Here is a 20,756-nt window from a genome sequence, read left to right as displayed (position 1 = left end):
TTCTATTCTTCAGAACTTACTTTGTTCTTCCTCATAGTATTGATTAATCTCTGACATATTTTCTCTTCATTTCTTTGTTTCCCCTAACCTTCAAGTTCTAAGAGGACAAGAACTCTCGCTTTTGTTCAACTCTGTACCCCAGTTACTGCAAATGTGCTTGAAACATAAAAGAAATTTAACAAATATGGGTCGAACAAGTGAAAGAGTTGTTAATTCCAGAGGGGATAAAGGCTAAGAAAATAAATTTAAACATTAAAGATCCAGTCTGGGTACAGATGATGCTTTGTTTTGTCTACATGAGTTAGAAATTGATGCCCATTATCCAGAAAAACTGACTCATCCCCTCTGGAATTATAATTTTTAAAAATCTACTTTCTGCTGAATAGATCATTGAAAAGTCTTTGCACAAGGTACAACTAATTCCTTAGTCCTAATAATGTAATATGACATTGTTTGCAATAATGTAATTATTAACAAGAATGTTAACATAATGTAGATAATATAAATTAATGAAATCAATTAACTATTTTTAATGTAAGCATTAGACGCTGGAAGGAAAATTATTTTGATGGACTGGTACATAGAGACTTAAATCCTCTTGCATAAAAGTCAATAGATACTATCTATAACTGAAAAAAAAATCAAGAAATAGCAGAAAATGCCTACAAACAGGCATTAGAAGAAACAGCATGAAATGCTGAAGGTGTTACTTTGGTGACCAATAACCAGAGACAGGGACTACTGACTGACTAGATCATAACGTCAGATGTTCTGCTTTTCAGGTTTACAGAATTATCTAGTTTTAAACAGTGTATGTTGAACTTTCACTTTTTCACGTCTGGTTCAGCACCCTCATTCTTCTGAGCTCCTGGGAAGTACAACGTAAATTATTAGAAGCCTTATGAGGTTATGCTGGGGTGGCGATTAGGGAAAGAGGACGTACTTCATGAGGAAAAGTGAAGGCTCCCTGGTCTTTACGTAAATCACCCCGACTAAAGATTAACCACGGCAAAAACCTCCACGATTTTAAATGCACAGCATTACGCGTGTTCGCATCTTACTCCCTTAAAAGGACAAACACACGCATTCTGCACACGAACTCTTCAGAACTGTGCGCAACAGCGCGTGGAGACAAGGTGATGGGCTCAGAAAAGTGCAAAAGGAACGATCTCCGGCTTCAGCCAATTCCAGTGTCCCCTCTGACTTTTGGTTAGGAATGTCTGAGGAAACAACCGAGGACCAAAAGCACGTGCCGCCGAACGCGCCCGGGGCTGGGCCACGGAGCACGCGAGCGGTCGGGGCGGTGCCACCGCACTTCTCGGCACCAGAGGCGGAGCTGACGCAGCTGAGTCCCGCCCCAGACTGCGTCCGCCAGGAGTCCGGTCGCTGCTCTTTTCCAGGAGGGTAAGCCCTAACGGGAGGAATCTAAGAAAGAGTACCGCCTGGCTGTCCTTCCCAGCGCTCGAAGCTGCGCCATGCTCGTCTTCCGAAGCGGCCTGACTAGGGCTTTGGCTGCGCGGACGCTCGCGCCTCAGGTACCGGCCGCGGAGAAGCGCCCAAGCCGTGCCCTGGGGGAGGGGAGCGGGCGTCAGCGTGGAGCTCGCGGCCCCGCGCATGCGCTACCGTACTTGCTCGCAGAGACGCGAGTGCCGCGAGTGCCGCGCATGCGCCCAGCCGGTTCGCCTGTGCAGATTGCGGGCGTGGAGCCACCGGGGAGGTTGTAGTGGCTGTCCCAGGCCCCGGAGGCGGGGCATCCCACGACGCGCGGGAGGAAGCGGGGCGCAGCTCGGAGGAGGTCCGGTGGCCAGTGTCGCCTCCCGGACAATTCGGGAGCAACTGCGAACACGGTTTTTCTGGCCTAGGTGCCAGGCGGCCCTTAGGACACCCCTGAAGCTCCAGCCCCTGCGTTTGCCACGTTGGGGCCAGTGCCTGGTCCTTGCTAGTCGAACCTTTCCTATTGATTTTGTCGTTTGACAAGCACCGCCCCCTCCAGACAAAAGGTACAGGAGAAATAGGTCAGCCAAAGGCTGGCGAAAAAACCGGCCTCCACCGTTTAAACAAAATGTACACAACTTCCGAGCATTTTGCAGAGAACCTTGAAGAGGAGGGCAGGGCCCTGGTGGTGGAGCGTCCTGCGGGCGGTGTCTCAGCCAGGCAGGGCCACGAACCTCCTGGCAAGCAGGATGTTAACAAACACGTTTAACCTTAGATGAGAAAAACACACAATAGATTTTTGTGATTCACTGTCGGGACTTGGCCTATTCTGTGAATCTACAGATTTTTTTCCTTTGCTATTTAGCTTGTACTTTTCTGGAAGGTCACAAGTGGAAGGGGATGAAACTACTCTAGAGACTGACTTTCTGCTGAAGACTGAGGAACCAGCAATGGCCTGTTACTCAAGATTAGCGATCCAGTCTTTTAACTGATTCTCACTCTAGTGGGGCAGGGCCAAGAGTTATTCCTTACAACTTTATTCTGAACTTTGATTATTAAATGTCAGCCAGTTCTCATAAGTGAATTGGAAGTCAGTGCTGCGCAAAATGAGCCTTTTTTTGGAGATCAGGGAGCCTGAAGCACTCATGTTTCCTTCCCTAGCATACTGGTCCTGTACTGTGGTTGCATAGTTCTAGTGTCCCTCAACAAAAATCACCTCACCCCTTCCCACACACACACATACACATCTCATTGCTTCATTGCTGTTAACCTCTCCCTGAGCTTTCCTCTTGTACGTTTCTGCAAAAAACAATGAAACTGTGTGCCTGTGATCACTTACTTTGTTCTCCAAATACAAATTCCTTGAAAAACAAAAGCAATTGTCGCAAGTACCCCATTGGCCTATTTTTTATACATTTATATTTTATTTATAATATTTTTAAGCTATAAATATTAGGCAGTTTTCATTTGCATAGCATTTTGTTATTAGAGTAGTAAAAGGCACAAAAAAGAATGTCTGCCAAACGTAGGGGCAGCTGCAATTGTTTTTAATGGCAAATGTCAGTCAGACAATAAGAATATAACTCATCATAGACATGAACGGGATGAGCTCAAGATAGATGATTATAATTCAGCCTTACACACAAGTAAAATACATATACTATGGTGCTTTGTAAAAAAAAAAATATATATATATACATATATATATATATATGTATATATATATATGTCAGAGCAAGAAGTCTACTGCTTTTGATTTGTTGTATCAGGTAGTCAGCATAAGCCCAAAATTCATCTATAGCTTTACAGGTATGAAAACTGTTATAATAGATTATGCTGGTGTAATCAGCTTTAGGAAATGTGCACATGCTAACCAAACTTATGTAAGATGGATTTGTAAACTAGAATACCATATGACTGTGTCTGTGTTTATGTACATGTATTTGTGTGGATATATACACATATAAACACACAGAGGATAATCTCTGGCAAAGCATTTCCCACTGAAAGTTCAGTTCACTAAGAGAACCAAATTAAAAATTTACATAGTGAATATATGACTATTACAAAAGGAACTAATGGTTCTTAAAAAGCATTTCCATTAACATGGTATAACTGGGTGGGTTAAATGCCCTTCTTCAGACTGCATCTATAATTAAAAACATAATGACTCAAGAGTACCTGGGTGGCTCAGGCAGCTAAAGTGTCCAACTCTTGGTTTCAACTCAGGTCATGATCTCAGGGTCCTGGGATCTAACCCCACCTCTGGCTCCCACCCTTAGCATGGAGTCTTCTTTTCTCCCTCTGCTCCTCCGCACTACCACCCCCACTCTCACCCCCCACCTCTGGCTCATGTGCACTCTTCTCTCAAATAAGTGAATAAATAAAATCTTAAAAAAAAAAACAAAAAACAATGACTCAGACAATTGTGACTCATTGACTTTTTTTCCTTTTTCTAGCTTTACACCTTCTATATTACAATGCAATTGGATAGGTTATAGTTTCCTATTAATTAAATTCCTATCCTTTTTTTTTTTTTTTTAAGAGCGAGAGTACAGTGAGCAGGGGCAGAGAGAGGGAGAGTGAGAATCTTAAGCAAGCTCCATGCTCAGCACAGAGCTAGAGGCAGGGATCTTATAACCCTTAGATCATGACCTCAGTGGCAGTCAAGAATTCAGTGCTTAACCAACTGAGCCACCCCAGTGCCCCTCTATCCTATTTTTTGACCAGTGGTCTACTTCATTGGATTTAGGAAATACTTTCACCTGACCAGCAATTTCCATTGTTTCAAGAACCCAGAAAGAGAGAGAGAGAGAGAAAAGAGAGAGAGAAAGGAAAGAAAAAAAAGAATTTTCTGCTAGTAAACACATTTTCATTGTGCCAGCCAAAATACTGTATATTTTATAAAATTGTTTTAAATGTTTAATTATAACATAATATTGACTAAAGATGGAATATTGACTAAATAAGGGATAATTAAACTATTTGCAAAACTTATTAGGATCCTAATTGTAGTTTTTGGGTAAAGAAATTGCCCCAATGGCTTCTTAGAAGAACGTTCTCATGGAAAAGCAACTAGAGGTAGACAACCTACAAGGACATAGTATCTATATATTTGTAATACTTAAAAGTAGTTCACTTTACTGATCTCTCTAAACAAATTATCTATGGAGAAAGGACCACAGAAGTACAGATTGTTAGTCTACTGACTGTCCCTTGTTTCCAGATTCAGATTTGGTTGTAACATAATATTATAAACCCTACCTTCCCAAAATATTTAAATTTGCCTTATCTTTCTTCAGGTGTGCTCATCCTTTGCTACAGGCCCCAGACAATACGATGGAACACTCTATGAATTTCGTACCTATTATCTTAAGCCCTCAAAGATGAATGAGTTCCTGGAAAATACTAAGAAAAACATTCATCTTCGGACAGCTCACTCTGAATTGGTTGGATACTGGAGTGTAGAATTTGGAGGCAGAATGAATAAAGTGTTTCATATTTGGAAGTATGGTATGAGTCATCAGCTTAAGTATGAGTCATCAGCTTAAGTATTCAGTACAGATTTTCATTCTGATAGATGTTACCCACGACTTAGTGACTTAGTTCTTGGATCTATAGTACTATAAATACATACATATTATTATAAATACATACAGGTGAAGTAAAACTTTTAAATAGCAATACTAAAAAATAAATTAAGGGATTGTGCCTCCCAGTGGTATACCTATAGTAACTCATTGCTGGAACCTTTTATTAGCATATGAGAATGTGACAGTGAGAAAATGGCATCTCAGATTTCAAGTCATAAAATTATGAACCACACTCTAATTCTTAGGGAAAGTTAAGAATAGCTTTTTGTAAAGATGGTTTATAAAAAATTTAAAGCAGTGATTGCAAGAACCCGAGTGGCTTAAGATCATAAAAGCAAAGTAGAATTTTTTTTTGAAGCTATAGGGGATATCAGTGTTTCAACAGAAATTATTCAAATGTCTAGGGACTTTAGTGAAATAGAAGGTAATAGGAGATGATAGTAAACTTTGAAGGCTTCACCCTTCTGTAGGATATAATAAATCTGTTAGGTTTTGGACCACTTTTATTTTATTTCTATACCCCAGAGTTTCAAGGAATTCACTGTCATTATACTAGTTTAGGGAAGTAAAGGAAAAGGAATTAGAGTTCTTCCCATATTGAAACTGATCCACCCCTGGTTTAGTAGAGGAAGGAGTATGGTTACTGGAATCCCAAGAATGTTTGTTACTCCATTGTCTAATTATCCTGAAGTCCACAGTAGTACATCATGATATCCAAAAGCTTTTAATAATTTCATTTAGTATTTGGTCATCTGTTTCCAAAGTTAATAGTCATAAAATACTTTAATGTGAAAAGTGCTCATTCTATACTTAGCATGTCCACAGTTTAGGGGTCTTCCCAACTGTAGTAGAACAAACCCCATTAAGACACAATTTATGCTTTAATGCACCACCAATTGAATTGTATCTCAGTAAAAAAAACAAAAACAAAAAACTGCTTGTACAGTCCTGATAAAACTTACTTAAGCTCTAGGATAGATATTATTCCTTATCCTCAGCATAAACCATAGAAAACTATTTTACCATTAGTCTTATGAGGCCTTAATAGTTAAATGTAGTACTAGGCCCATATGTTAACAAATATATGTACTTGTTTGGGAAACAGAGAAGAGAAATAGTACTGAGTAAAAAAGAAGGGATGACAATAAGAGAATCAGCACTATTTCTTTGGAAGCTCTTGGTTCAAAGCAATAGCTGTCAAAGTGCATCTTAATTTCATTTACGTTAAATGTAATTCAAGGTGTATCTTGACCTGATCACCCATCACCACGACCACCATAGAAAAATACCCTAAACTGCCACTATAATTTAAATGCCTCGATTAAATTAATAAGACTAGTTAATGTGTTTTGAGTTCTAAGGAGGTGCCAAACACTGTTGTAAGCTCCTCTTGTTTACTAATTCATTTAATCTTAACAACACTAGAGGGAGATACTATATCATTATCCCCATTTTACAGATTAAGAAATAGGCACAGAAAGATTTAATACCTTAACATGAGTTAACCTAACTGCCTACTAAGTGGTAGAGTCTGTAAAGCCCACTACATGACATTAGCATTAGTTGTTTACATTTCTACTGCCCTTTCAGGCCACGAGAAACTTGGGAGACAGATGTCACATCTGTATGTTATCTCTAGTGATATAATACAGTGTCCTTCTGTGCCCTTGATGAACACATGGTGAACTGAATGAAACAGAAGAAACACAGGTGATCTTAAATCAGTAATTTTTGGTTTTCTTACTCCTTTTCCCATAGATAATTTTGCTCATCGAACTGAAGTTCGGAAAGCATTGGCCAAAGATAAGGAATGGCAAGAACAATACCTCATTCCAAATTTGGCTCTTATTGATAAACAAGAGAGTGAGATTACTTATTTGGTGCCATGGTGCAAACCAGAAAAGCCTCCAAAAGAAGGTAAGTCCTCCCCCTTAGTCACTTTTGATTCCGATAGAGAAAACATTAAAGATTTTAAGCTATAAAAACTCAAATTCTAATGGAAAAGAAGTTAATCTTTGTTTAATATAGGAACATATGTTAATTGTTCAGATAAAAATAGATTGTGCTCTTAGCTTGTCTTTTTAAGAAATGACCATTAAATAATGAAGTGTTTTTCCATATTGGTATCTTATTGATTCTTAAAGCTTAGCTATATTATAGAAAACATTAACATGGTCAGTAAAGGTTGAGAAGTTGGGCCTTGGGAGCAGAGAACACATCTGTGGGTAGGTGAGGGATGCTATGTGATACTTTGTCATAATTTTAAAATAACATAAACTTTTAAATATAAAAGTATTTTTCCATAAACTACAACTAATCTTAAATCTTAAGTATATATTTGCTTATAAAACTGACTAGGAATGAGTTAACTGCACTGCAAAGCTGTATTACTATAGTCTTAACTTTCATGTCTTCCTCTTTCTTATTTCTCAGTTTGAAAGTAATTCCTAAAGATTTGTCTTCTTGCTGATTTCACTTCTTGCTGACTTAAAGAAATTATTACCTCAGTCCAGTTTTAAACAAAGGTCAGATTAGCAAAAGCAAACTAATTTAAATGTTGTCTTATTTCCCCCATTATTCCCAACTTTGTAGTGTGTTTTAGATTATAAGAGATTTGAAAAGTCTTTAGAAACTTACCCTCTTAGCTCCCCCTCAGCTTTCAGCACTAACTAAATGAACTAGTTGGCTTCTCAGAAAGTATCAAATCTTAGTTCTTTTCCTCTGTGTTATTCATGATTCTTCAGTAACTTTGCACGTTTTTCTTTTACTTTCTAAATCTACTTGTCCCCTGGTTTCCTTCTCTTCACCTGGTCTATACTTCCATCCAGAAGGTAAAATGCTTTCCAAATATTTACCTGGATATTTAGGAGTAATAAAACCATCTCTTTTAGAATTATTTTTTTCCTCAGAACTCGGAGACAATCACTTCAGGTTCATTATTTGCTTGCTGTTCCTGTTGGAAATGGAATCTTACAGGGGAAATTATAGAGAGAGATAAATTGGTAGAAATTGGTAAGAAGAATAGAACTGTAAGAGACTGGAAATACGTCCTTTATTCATTTCTTTTATAAAAATATGACTCAGGCAACTAAAAAGTACTATTGCATCATAAATTCTCACTAACTTTTACTGACAAATTTTATATTCTAAAAATAGCTTAGATAATACCTTAACTATAGATTCCATCCATTTTTGTTTGTTCTGTATGATAAATTTAACAACTGACCCTTAAACTGGGACAAGGACTTTTTAAACATAAAAGCAAAGAAAAACAATGCAAATTATTAGTAAATATGTCTACATAAACATGTATGTGGGTATGATCCTCAAAATCTATATATATAGTTAGCCTTCCACTGGAAGCAAACTGAACTTGATTAGAAATTGCTTGAATGTGTTCTATAAAATAATTATTTTTCTCCCTATTCTAGGAATCTATGAACTTGCTACTTTTCAGATGAAACCTGGTGGGCCAGCTCTGTGGGGTGACCCATTTAAAAGGGCAGTTCATGCTCATATCAATCGAGGCTACACAAAACTAGTTGGAGTGTTCCATGCAGAATATGGAGTGCTCAACAGAGGTACAGTTGTCTATTTCTTCTTATGAAATTGCAAAATATATGGGTGATCCACATTAAGTTCCTTTGATCAGTTTGTCTCTGTTCTTATTATGGAGTATATTTTATTTTTTATTGTCCAAGTTTTAGCTTTGTAATTTTAAGGGTTGAGCAAACCTGTTTTACATCTTATTTAGAACTTTATTCACCTGGGAGGCCTGGGTGGCTCAGTCGGTTAAGTGTCTGTCTTCAGCTCGGGTCATGATCCTGGGCTCCTGTGATCGAGCCCCGCATAGGGCTCCTTGCTCAACTGGGAGCCTGCTTCTCCCGCTCCTCCCTGCTCGTGCTCTCTCTCGCTATCTCTGTCACTATCTCTGTCTCTCAAATAAATAAAAATATTTTTTTAAAAAAGAATGTTATTCACCTCATAAAGTTTTTTTAAATACTAAACTGTTCTTTTCCCTGATACATCAAAATGATAAAATTTTAAATACTGGAAGGAACCTGAAAAAGTCACCTATTTCTTTCATCACCTTATTTTCCTCCTAATGTACTTTTAATGATTTTTTTTTCCTTTTTTCCCAGTTTTATTGAGATATAATCGACATAGAAGTTTAGGGTATACAACATAATGATTTGATATATTTATATGTTGTGAAATGATCACCACAATAAGTTTAGTTAACATCCATCACCTCACAGTTACAAATTATTTCTCCTTATGATAAGAACTTTTAAGATCTACTCTCTTTTAGCTTTCAAGTATACAATATAGAATTGTTAACTGTAGTCATCATGTTGTATATTACAGCCCCAAAACTTATTTATCTTGCAACTAGAAGTTTGTGCTTCTTGAATTTTTTAAAAAAATTTATTTATTTTTAGAGAGAGAGAGAAAGCACACATGCACGAGAGAGAATGATGGAGAGGGGTGGAGGGAGAGCGGGTCTTAAGCAGACTCCACACTGAGTGTGGAGTCCAATGAAGGGCTCAGTCTCAAGACCCTGAGATGACCTGAACAGAAACCAAGAGTCAGACACTTAACTGCACCATTCAGATGTCTCTGTGTTTTTTTTTTTTTAAATAACATTACTTGGGCTAGAAAGATTGTTTAGGGGTGAAAAAGTAATATGTAGTTATTATAAATATTAAAAACATGGACAAGCCCAAAGAAAAAAAATTACCCATTTTCCACTACTTAAGTATATGTAATATATATATGATATAAGCATGTGGTTTATTAATTTAATAAAATACCTATTTGGGATCTTTAATTTTTAAAGTTGAAAGATACTCCAGTCAGAATTTCAGAGAGTTTTCTTGTGGCAAACTCTGAAAAATGTTTGTAATGTTTACCTGAAAGGATAAATGACTAAGAACAGCTCATAAATATTTGAAGGACTTGTACTATCCGGTTGCCTCTTCATCTTCTCCACTGTATGTCCAATGGACATCTCAGACCTGACATATCCAAAACTGAGCTAATCATGGCTCAGGAAGCCAACCTCTACTAATATATATGTAATAGATGTATATTCAATTTGGAAAATATATGAAGAGGAGAAAAAATATTAGATGCGTATCTTATACAATATGCTAAAATAAAATCAAGATGGATTATGGATTTCAGTTAAAAAATTGAATTCATACAATTACTAAAACAAAGTACAGATGAATTTAATTAATAATGTGTATGGAAACAATATTTCTAAGCCAAAAAGCAAATGAAGAAACTATGAAGGGAAAAGAGAATAAACTGATGATTTTATTAAACAAAGGTCAAACCTCGTGCCTCCCAAAATACCTAAAATGAAATCAAAAAGCAAAAAATAAATAAATAATAAATACTTCTACAAAGGTAGACACAGATGACTACTAAAAATGTATTAAAGAAGATTCAGATTAAAACAATGAGATGCCAGTTTTTACCTGATAAGGATACATTATATAGATATGGTATTAGATAGGTCAGAGAAAAATGAGTTAAACTTTTGGGTTCATATCTGCTTCATTTTCCCTCAAAAAATTGGCAATATAAATAAAAAGGCTTACCTGTTATATTTGACATTTTTTTAATTTTTCATTTTTTTAAATTTCAGTATAAGTAACATACAGTGTTAAATTAGTTTCAGGAATACAATATAGTGCGTCAGCAGTTCTATAGATTACTCAGTACTCACCATGATAAGTGTACTCTTAATTCCCCTCACCTATTTTACCCACCTTTCCACTTACCTCCCCCCTGGCAACCAACAGTTCTCTATATTTAAGAGTCAGGGCTCTTTGTCTCTTTTTTTCTTTGTTCTGTTTCTTAAATTCCATTATGAGTGCAATCATGTGGTATTTGCCTTTCTCCTTTTGACTTATTTTGCTTAGCATTATATCCATTAGTATTATATCCATCCATATGTTGCAAATGGCAAGATTTCATTCTTTTTTATGGCTGAGTAATATTCCGTTATATATATATACCACAAATTCTTTATGCATTCATCTATCAATGGAACTTGGGTTGCTTCCATAGCTTGACTACTATAATTAATGCTGCAGTAAACATAGGGGTGCATATCTTTTCAAATTCATGTTTTCATATTCTTTGGGTAAATATCCAGTAGTGGAATTACTGGATCCTATGGTAATTCTATTTTTAATTTTTTGAGGAACCTCCATACTGTTTTCCAGAGTGGCTGCACCAGTGTGCATTCACACCAACAGCACATGAGGGTTTCTTTTTCTCCACATCCTTGCCAACACTTGCTGTTTCTTGTGTTTTTTTAATTTTAGCCATCCTGACAGATTTGAAGTGATATCTCATTGTGGTTTAGATTTGTTTTGATGATGATGAGTGATGTTGAGCATCTTTTCATGTGTCTGTTGGCCATCTGTATGCCTTGTTTGGAGAAATGTCTATTCATGTCTTCTGCCCATTTTTTAATTGGATTATTTGTTTTTTGGGTGTTCAGTTATATAGGTTCTTTATATATTTTATCAGATATATCATTTACAAATATCTCCTCCTATTCAGTAGATTGTCCTTTAGTATTAATGATGGTTTCCTCTGCTGTGCAGAAGTTTTTTATTTTTTTTCATTTTCTTAAAGATTTTATTTATTTGAGAGCAAGAGTGAGAGAGGGAAAGAGAGAGCACAAGCCAGAGAAGAGGCAGAGGGAGAGGGAGCAGCAGACTCCCTGCTGAGCAGGAAGCCTGACATGGGGCTCGATCTCAGGACTCTGGGATCATGACCTGAACAGAAGGCAGACACTTAACCAACTGAACCACCCACACACCCCAGAAACTTTTTATTTTGATGTAGTCCCAATAGTTTATTTCTGCTGTTTCCCTTGCCTTAGGAGACATATCAAAGATGTTGCTACGGCTAATGTCAGAGAAATTACTGCTAGTGTTTTCTTCTAGGAGTTATGGTTTCAGGTCCCACAATTAGGTCTTTAATCCATTTTTTAAAAGATTTTATTTATTTAAGACAGAGAGTGGGAAAGAGCGAGAGAGAGCGAGAGAGAGAGAGAGAGAGCACGCACATGAGCAAAGGGGAGGGGCAAAAGCAGGCTCCCTACTGAGCAGGGAGCCCGATGCTTGGCTCAATCCCAGGACCCTGGGATCATGACCTGAGCCAGAGGCAGCCACTTAACTGACTGAGCCACCCAGGTACCTCTGGTCTTTAATCCATTTTGAGTTTATTTTTGTGTATGGTGAAAGAAAGTGGTGCAGTTTCATTCTTTTGCATGTAGCTGGCCATTTTTCCTAGCACCATTTATTGAAGAGTGTCTTTTTCTTTTGCCTCCTTTGTTGAAGATTAATTGACCATATAAATACGAGTTTATTTCTGGGCTCTCTGTTCTGTTCCATTGATCTATGATGGATCTATGCATCTGTTTTTGTGCTGGTACCATACTGTTTTTATTACTACAGATTTGTAGTATATCGTGAAATTTGGGATTATGATGCCTCCAGTCTTGTTCTTCTTTTTCAAGATTACTTTGGCTATTCAGGGTCTTTTGTGCTTCCATACAAATTTTAGGATTATTTGTTCTAGTCCTGTGAAAAATGCTGTTGGTATTTTGATAGGCTTGCATTAAATCTGTAGATTGCTTTGGGTAGGTAGTATGGACATTTTAAAAATATTGGTTCTCCCAATCCATGAGCATGGAATATCTTTCCATTTGTTTGTGTCATCATCAACTTCTTTCATCAGTGTTTTATAGTTTTCAGCATTCAGGTCTTTCACCTCCTTGGTTAAGTTTATTCCTAGGTATTTTATTATTTTTTATATAATTGAAAATGGGATTGTTTTCTTAATTTCTCTTTCTGCTACTTCATTATTTGTGTATAGAAATGCAACAGATTTCTTTATGTTGATTTTGTATCCTGCAGCTTTACTGAATTCATTTACCAGTTCTAGTAGTATTTGGTGGGAGTCTTTAGAATTTTCTATATATAGTATCATGCCATCTGCAAATAGTGAGTTTTGCTTCTTCTTTACCAATTTAGATGCCTTTAATTTCTTTTCGTTGTCTGATTGCTGTGGCTAGGACTTCCAGTACTATGTTGAATAAAATTGGTGAGAGTGGACCTCTTTTTCCTTACCTTGTTCCTGAATGTAGAGAAAAAGCTGTTTTTCACCATTTAGTATGATGTTAGCATTGGGTTTTTCACATATGGCATTTATTATGTTAAGATATGTTCCCTCTAAACCTGCTTTGTTGAGGGTTTTTATCGTGAATGGATGTCGTACTTTGTCAAATGCTTTTTCTACATCTGTTGATATGATCATATGGTTTTTATCCTTTCTTTTATTGATGTGATGTATCATTTGATTGCTTTGCAAATATTGAACTACCCTTGCATTTCAGGAATAAATCCCACTTGGTTATGGTGAATGATTTTTTTAATGTATTGTTGGATTTGATTTGCTCATATTTTGTTATAGATTTTTGCATCTAAGTTTATCAGGCCTGTGGTTCTCTTTTTTGTAGTGTCTTTATCTAGTTTTGGTGTCAGGGTAATGCTGGCTTCATAGAATGAATTTGGAAGCTTTCCTTCCTCTTCTATTTTTTTGAATAGTTTGAGAAGAATAGTCATTAACTCTTCTTCAAATGTTTGGTAGAATTCACCTGTGAAGCCATATGGTCCTGGACGTTTGTGTTTTGGGAGTTTTTTGATCAGTGATTCAATTACATCACTTTTATAGTCTGCTTAAATTTTCTGTTTCTTTCTTTTTTTTTTTTTTTAAGATTTTATTTATTTATCTGACGGAGATAGAGACTGCCAGCGAGAGAAGGAACACAAGCAGGGGGAGTGGGAGAGGAAGAAGCAGGCTCATAGCGGAGGAGCCTGATGTGGGGCTCGATCCCACAACGCCGGGATCACACCCTGAGCCGAAGGCAGACGCTTAACCGCTGTGCCACCCAGGCGCCCCTCTGTTTCTTTCTGATTCATTTTCAGGAGGTCTTTTGTTTCTAGGAATTTATCCATTTCTTCTAGGTTGTCCAATTTGTTGGCATATAATTTTTCATAATATTCTCTAATCCTCTGTATTTCTGTGGTGTTGGTTGTTATTTCTCCTCTTTCATTCCTGATTTTATTTAATCCTCTCTATTTTTGAACAGTCTGATTAAAGGTTTATCAATTTTCTTGCTCTTTTCAAAGAACTAGTCCTGGTTTCATTGATATGTTCTATTTTTTGTTTGTTTGTTTCTATTTAATTTCTGATCTTTTATTATTCCCTTCTACTGGTTTTTGGTTTTGTTTGTTCCTTTTCTTCTAGCTCCTTTCAGTGTAAGTTTCAGGTGTTTATTTGAGATTTTTCTTGCTTCTTGAGGTGGATCTATATTACTATAAACTTCCCTCCAAGAACAGCGTTTACTCCATCCCAAAGATTTTGGACCCTTGTGTTTTCATTTTCATTTGTCTCCCTATATTTTTTGATTTCCACTTTGATTTCTTGGTTGACCCATTCATTGTTTAGTAGCATGTTATTTAACCTCCATGTATTTGTGGTCTTTCCAGACTTTTTCTTGTGATTGCTAATTTCATAGCATTGTGGTTGGGAAAGATGTATGGTATGACTTCAGTCTTTTTAAATTTGTTGAGACTTGTTTTGTGGCCTAACATGTGATCTGTCCTGGAGAATGTTTCATGTGCACTTAAAAGAATGTGTATTCCACTGTTTTAGGATGGGATATTCTAAATATACCTGCTAGATCCATCTGGTCCAGTGTGTCATTCAAAGCCATTGTTTCCTTGTTGATTTTCTGTTTGGATGATCTAGACATTGATTTAAGTGGGGTGTTAAAGTCCTCTATTATTATTGTATTACTATTAATTACTTCCTTTATGTTTGTTAATAGCTGCTTCATGTATTTGGATGCTCCCATGTTCGGTGCATAAGTATTTATGATTGTTACATTTTCCTGTTGGATTGTTCCCTTTATGAGTATGTAGTGTCCTTTATGTCTCATTACAGTGTTGTTTCCATTTCTATTTTGTCTGCTATAAGCATTGCTATCCCAGCTTTCTTTTCATTTGCATGATAAATGTTTTCCCATCCCTTCACTTTCAGTCTGCATGTGTCTTTAGGTCTGAACTGAGTCTCTTTTAGGCAGCATATAGATGTCTTGCTTTCTTATCCAGTCACCTGGATTGGAGCATTTAGTCCATTTACATTCAAAGTAATTATTGATAGGTATGTACTTATTGCCATTTTGTAACTTACTCTTTTTTTTATTTATTATTATTCTTTGTTCCTTCTCTGGCTCTCTTCACTTGTGGTTAGATGGCTTTCTTTAGTGATATACTTGGATTCCTTTCTCTATACTTTTTGTATATCTACTACCGTTTTTTTTATTTGTGGTCACCATTAGGTTTATATACACATCTTATGCATATAGCAGTCTATGTTAGGTTGATGGTCACTTAAGTTTGAACCCATTATAAAAGCACTAAATCTTAACTCCCCTCCCTTCTACATTTTAGGTATATGTGTCATACTTTACATCTCCTTGTGAATCCTTTGGCTGATTTTTATAGATATACTTGATTTTACTGCTTTGTCTTTAACCTCCATACTGGTTTTATAAGTGATCAATCTACTACTTTTATCAAGTTTATATGTACCTCTGAAATGTTTTCCCCTCCTCCTTTTCTTACTCCTGCTTACAGTCTTCCCTTTCCACTCAAAGAATCCCCTTTGACATTTCTTGTAAGGCTGGTTTACTGGTGATGAACTCCTTTAACTTTTATTCATCTGAGAAACTCTTTTTCTCTCCTTCTGTTCTGAATGATAGCTTTGCTGCATAGAGTATTCTCAGTTGCAGGTTTTTTCCTTTCAGCACTTTGAGTATGTCATGCCACTCTCTTCTGGTCTGCAAAGTTTCTGCTGAAAAATCAGTTGATAGCCTCATGGAGTTTCCCTCATATATAACTGTTTTGTTTTCTTTTGCTGCTTTTAAATTTTTCTCTTTATCAGTACTTTTTGCCATTTAATTACTGTATATTTTGGTGTGGACCTCCTTGGGATGATTTTGTTGGGAACTCTCTGTGCCTCCTGAACCTGGATTTGTTTCCTTGAGTTTTCAGCTATTATTTCTTCAGATAAATTTGCTGCCCCTTTTCTCTCTTTTCTCTGGAATCCCTATAATGCAAATGTTATTACACTTGATGGTGTCACTGAGTTCCCTTAACCTATTCTCATTTTTTTAAATTAATCTTTTTTCTTTCTCCTGTTCAGCTTTATTGTTTTCCATTACAGTCTTCCAGCTCACTGGTCCATTCTTCTGCTCCCTTTAATCTACTATATATTCCCTCTAGTGTATTTTTTAATTTCATTTACAGAGTTCTTCATCTCTCACTGGTTCTTTTTATATTTTCTATCTCTTTTTGAGATCCTCCACTCCTTTCTCAAGCACAGTGAGTATATTTATGATCATTACTTTAAATTCTCTATCAGGTATATTGCTTATTTCTATTTCATTTTGTTCTCTTGCTGGATTATGTCCTGTCGTTTCATTTGGTACATATTCTTCTGTGTCTTCATTTTGTCTCTCTGTGTCTCTTTCTATGTGTTAGGCAAGTAATGGCCTTATGAAGAAGAGGTCATGTAGTGCTCTGCAGTGCAGTGTCACCTGTTCACCAGAACCTGCCCCTTCCAGAGTGTTTCCTATGTGTGTTGCATATACCTTACTATTGTGGCTGAGCCATATTTGCCTGGAGTCCAGTTGTCTGCAATAGCACTTTTTGCCAGTTGTGGGCAGGGCTTAGTTCCTGTGTTGTAAGAGGCCACTCTGGGGCTGCCCTGGGCAAAAAGCCTTAATTTTTTGAATTGTTTTTGCCAATATTAAGGAAATATGCATGGATATGTAGGTGTGTTTAGTTATACAAGAAGGAAACTTGAAATGACACAAAATATATAGCCATATTTAAATAATGAGATTAAAGATTTTTTAAGTTTCTAATTTACTATAATGGACATGTATAACTTTTGCAAGAAAAAATTATGCAAATGTGTGTGCATACATATTGTAATCTTGGGGCGCCTGTGTGGCTCAGTCAGTTAGGTGTCCAAATTGTGATTTCAGCTCAGGTAATGATCTCATGGGTCATGAGATTAAGCCCTGCACTGGGCCCCGCACTCAGTGGGGAATCTGCTTGAGATTCTCTCTCTCCCTCACCCTCTGCCCTTCCCCCCATTCATGCACACATGTGCTCTCTCTCTAAAATAAATCAATCTTTAAAAAAAAAAAAAAAGAAGAAGGGGCACCTGGGTGGCTCAGTTGGTTAAGTGACTGCCTTCAGCTGAGGTCATGATCCCAGGGTCCTGGAATCGAGCCCCACATCAGGCTCCCTGCTCAGCAGGGTGCCTGTTTCTCCCTCTGCCACTTCCACTGCTTGTGCTCTCCTGCTCTCTTGTTCTGTCAAATAAATAAATAAAATCTTTTAAAAAAAGAAAAGAAAATGTGTGTGCGCACACATTTTTTAATCTTAATTCATTGTTAGTGTACTAGGAGAATGGTAATATGCTGAGTACTTCATTTCTGGAGGACAGTGTATAACATATACACTGTATATTTGTAAGTGTATATATATATATATATATATATATATATATATACACACACACACAAGATATACTCTGGTTCTCTGAATTTAAATTTTAGGAGTTTATATTAAGAGAATATTCAGATCCAGACTTCCTGGGTTTGAATCCCAGCTTCACCACTTAGAACTTTGTGAGCCTGGGTAAGTTATTTAACCTCACTGTGCCTTAGTTTCCTCATCCATAAAATGATGATACTAATAATCTACCACCTAAAATTATTATGAAGACTAAATGAGTTAATATATGCAAAATGCTTAAAACCAGGTCTGACATAATCAACACCCAATAAATATTAGTAGTAGTTGTCATCAACTTTGTTATTATAGATATATATATAGATGCTGCTCTAACGAAGTTTATGTCAGTATTATTTACAATAAAGGAACATTTTTATGTAGTATGCATATAATCCAGAAAAAAATATGTATCATCTACATCATGTATTTATATAACTGTAAATTTACATGTTTATGTGTGTATAAATACATATTCATAAAAGTACCTATATGTATATACATAAATATGGAAAGAGATACAGCAAATATAAAAGTTTTTTTTTTCTATGTGGTATAGAAATGACTCCTCTTTTCTCTTTTTATCCGCATTTTCCTATACAGCTAACATACTTACATTGTAGTTATTAAAAATTTGTAAAATATTATGCACAAAAACATTTATTCCATATTTCAAAAATAAAATAATAATCTAATAGGTCAGGGGTTTGGATAAAAAGTTCTTATATCTATAGGGAGGAATTCACATAGCTGTTAAAAATTAAGGTTACTACCATGGGAAATACGCATTATTGGTTTTTTAAAATCTATTGGTAAGTGTAATATATAGCTTGCCCCAATTTGATTTTACTCATTTGTTTAAAAGAAATGCTCTAAATGTCAATAGAGGTTCTCTTGAGGTGGTTAAAATTACGCTACTTTTGCTTCTTCGTATCATCAAAATTTTCAGTAGTAAACACAATTATTTTATAATCTTCCTTTTTTAAATAAACTAAAAGGTATTAGAAAGTCACGAGGCCTCATTCTAGACTTAATTGTGTGTTTAGTGTGTTATTTACTTTCCCTTTAGAGCCTTCTGTTTCTTCATCTATAAAACCAGTTTGATTAATTTATAAATTTCTCTGCCAAATCTCTGAGCCCTTCTGAAATCTTACTACTAACATACTTAATTTTACCTTTTGGATATTCACTATTTTGATTTAAACAACAAGACTTAATGTTTCTGATTAATTTTTCTGTATTTCTTACTTGTAGTAACGCCATAGTCTTTAGAAACTATTTTTGGTTTATTTCTGCAGTTCATGTTCTTTGGTGGAATGAGAGTGCAGACAGTCGTGCAGCTGGGAGACATCAGTCTCATGAGGATCCCAGGGTTGTGGCAGCTGGTAAGCTATTTCACTAGGCATGAATTATTCTCATAACAAATTTGATTTGGTTTTTAACTTTATATGCCTTCTTATGAAATGTTTTTTTCCAGTTCGGGAGAGTGTTAACTTCCTTGAGTCTCAGCAGAATATGCTTCTGATTCCTATGTCATTTTCACCATTGAAATAGTTTTCCATTGAAATACGAAGCATTTCATTAACTGCTATAAGATGCGTCTGCTAATGGTGCTTAAATTCTCCCAAGAGATTCTTATTTTTATTTGAAGGAGGTGGTAAGTTAATTTGCTATGTCCTTTGCATTTTTAAAAGCTACCTCTGTCCATTGTCTCCACCATGACGAAATAGTTCTGTTCATTTTCCCTTTGGCATTTCAGTATCTGTCATACATTAAAAATTGTTGTCATTCCTACAAGATCTTGATTTTTTTCATTTGTTTCAGAATATCTTTTGTACTCTATTTTGACAACTCCCTGCTTTTATAGCATTTCCTTATGTTGAAATGATTATGTCACATTTCCATGCCTATGATAATATTTTTAAATTATTTATATACATTGTCAACCTTTTCATGTCTATTTTTCTGAAATTTTAAAAGTTTTTGTCCAGTAAAGTTTATTTTGTAATACTAAATGAGAGTCATAAAAATATTAAACATGTTTATTATGGAAAAGTACAATATCATCTGTATCATCTCTACTAATTTTGGTTTTTATATTAATAACTATTTATGTGAAAAATAATGTTATTAGATCCTCATATTAAAAACTGTTGAAGACTCATTGGTTTATATGCTGAAATGTCTTCATTTACAATTTATTTTGCTAACTTTTAGTTCACCTTGGATTACTATTTAACAAAGATACTTGGGACAATGTATCTGTGATAATGAGATATTTGTGGTTATGGAAATGTTTGCCCTAATAAAAGCCTCCAGATACATTCTGATTCTTTTTATTGTGTTTTATATTTGTATCCTCTTACCTGGAACTATTGTGTTGCTATAAGGTAATGAGCCAGTAATAAATGTACTGTCTTTATTGTAAGTATTAAGTTACTTCAAGTAAATAGCATGCTAATAACCCCACAAGGAGAATTTCATTGGTACTGTCACAGATGTATTAGGATTTTCCTACAAAAAAAAAAACTTTAATTTTTATTTTAGTTGAGTACCTTAGCCTTCTTAAACTAGATTTGGTACTTGCAAGCTCTCATGGTAGTCTATATTTACAGCTATATGATTTTATGTTTCTAATATATATTGCAAATACAACATAGTAAATTATTAGCTATCTGAGGGAAAACTGAAAAACAGGAAGCATACTCACCTCTCACTTATCTGGTCCTCAAGAATTCAAAGGACAGATAAATTCCTAGTAAGGCAAAGAACATCCTAACTCTGGAGGTAAAAACCTATCAGAGAGGTTTTGAGTTTTGACTAAGAGTCTTCTACCTTAGTGTTTCTTTGAAAAGTTGTCACTTAGCAAATTAGGTGACAGTGGTATTACTTGCAGTCAGTGTAGACTGACTTTTTTTCTCTCTGGCATAAGATCAGTTCTGTGTCATGAAAATATACAGCTGCTTCTGCCTTTCCCTTTTTCATTCATCTTTAGATTAGCTAGAACCCTTTTAGAAGAGACAGGGGCTCTTTCTTCCAATCCATA

The 20,756-nt window shown here is 35.9% G+C and overlaps 1 protein-coding gene and 1 long non-coding RNA gene across 2 annotated transcripts in view; one reads left to right on the top strand and one right to left on the bottom strand.

Annotated features, from left to right (window-relative positions):
* Positions 1–1,566, bottom strand: part of LOC123781066 (uncharacterized) — a 614,912-nt gene extending 613,346 nt beyond the window's left edge. Inside the window, exon 1 of the long non-coding RNA XR_015727365.1 lies at positions 1,440–1,566. This is a non-coding gene — a long non-coding RNA (uncharacterized LOC123781066). The remainder of the gene's footprint in view (positions 1–1,439) is intronic.
* LOC123781063 (protein NipSnap homolog 3A) lies at positions 1,398–20,037 on the top strand. The gene is made up of 6 exons (XM_045780361.2): positions 1,398–1,535; positions 4,737–4,947; positions 6,786–6,944; positions 8,459–8,608; positions 19,009–19,095; positions 19,188–20,037. Exons 1-6 carry the CDS (start codon positions 1,476–1,478, stop codon positions 19,262–19,264), a joined length of 744 nt encoding a protein of 247 aa, XP_045636317.1. The 5' UTR covers positions 1,398–1,475; the 3' UTR covers positions 19,265–20,037.
* Positions 20,038–20,756: the final 719 nt, after the last annotated feature.

The sequence above is a fragment of the Ursus americanus genome, chromosome 18 (genome assembly GCF_024610735.1).
Source record: "Ursus americanus isolate L20-20 chromosome 18, mUrsAme1.1.p, whole genome shotgun sequence".
Classification (NCBI taxonomy): Eukaryota; Metazoa; Chordata; class Mammalia; order Carnivora; family Ursidae; genus Ursus; species Ursus americanus.
This window is presented reverse-complemented; position numbering and strand designations above follow the sequence as displayed.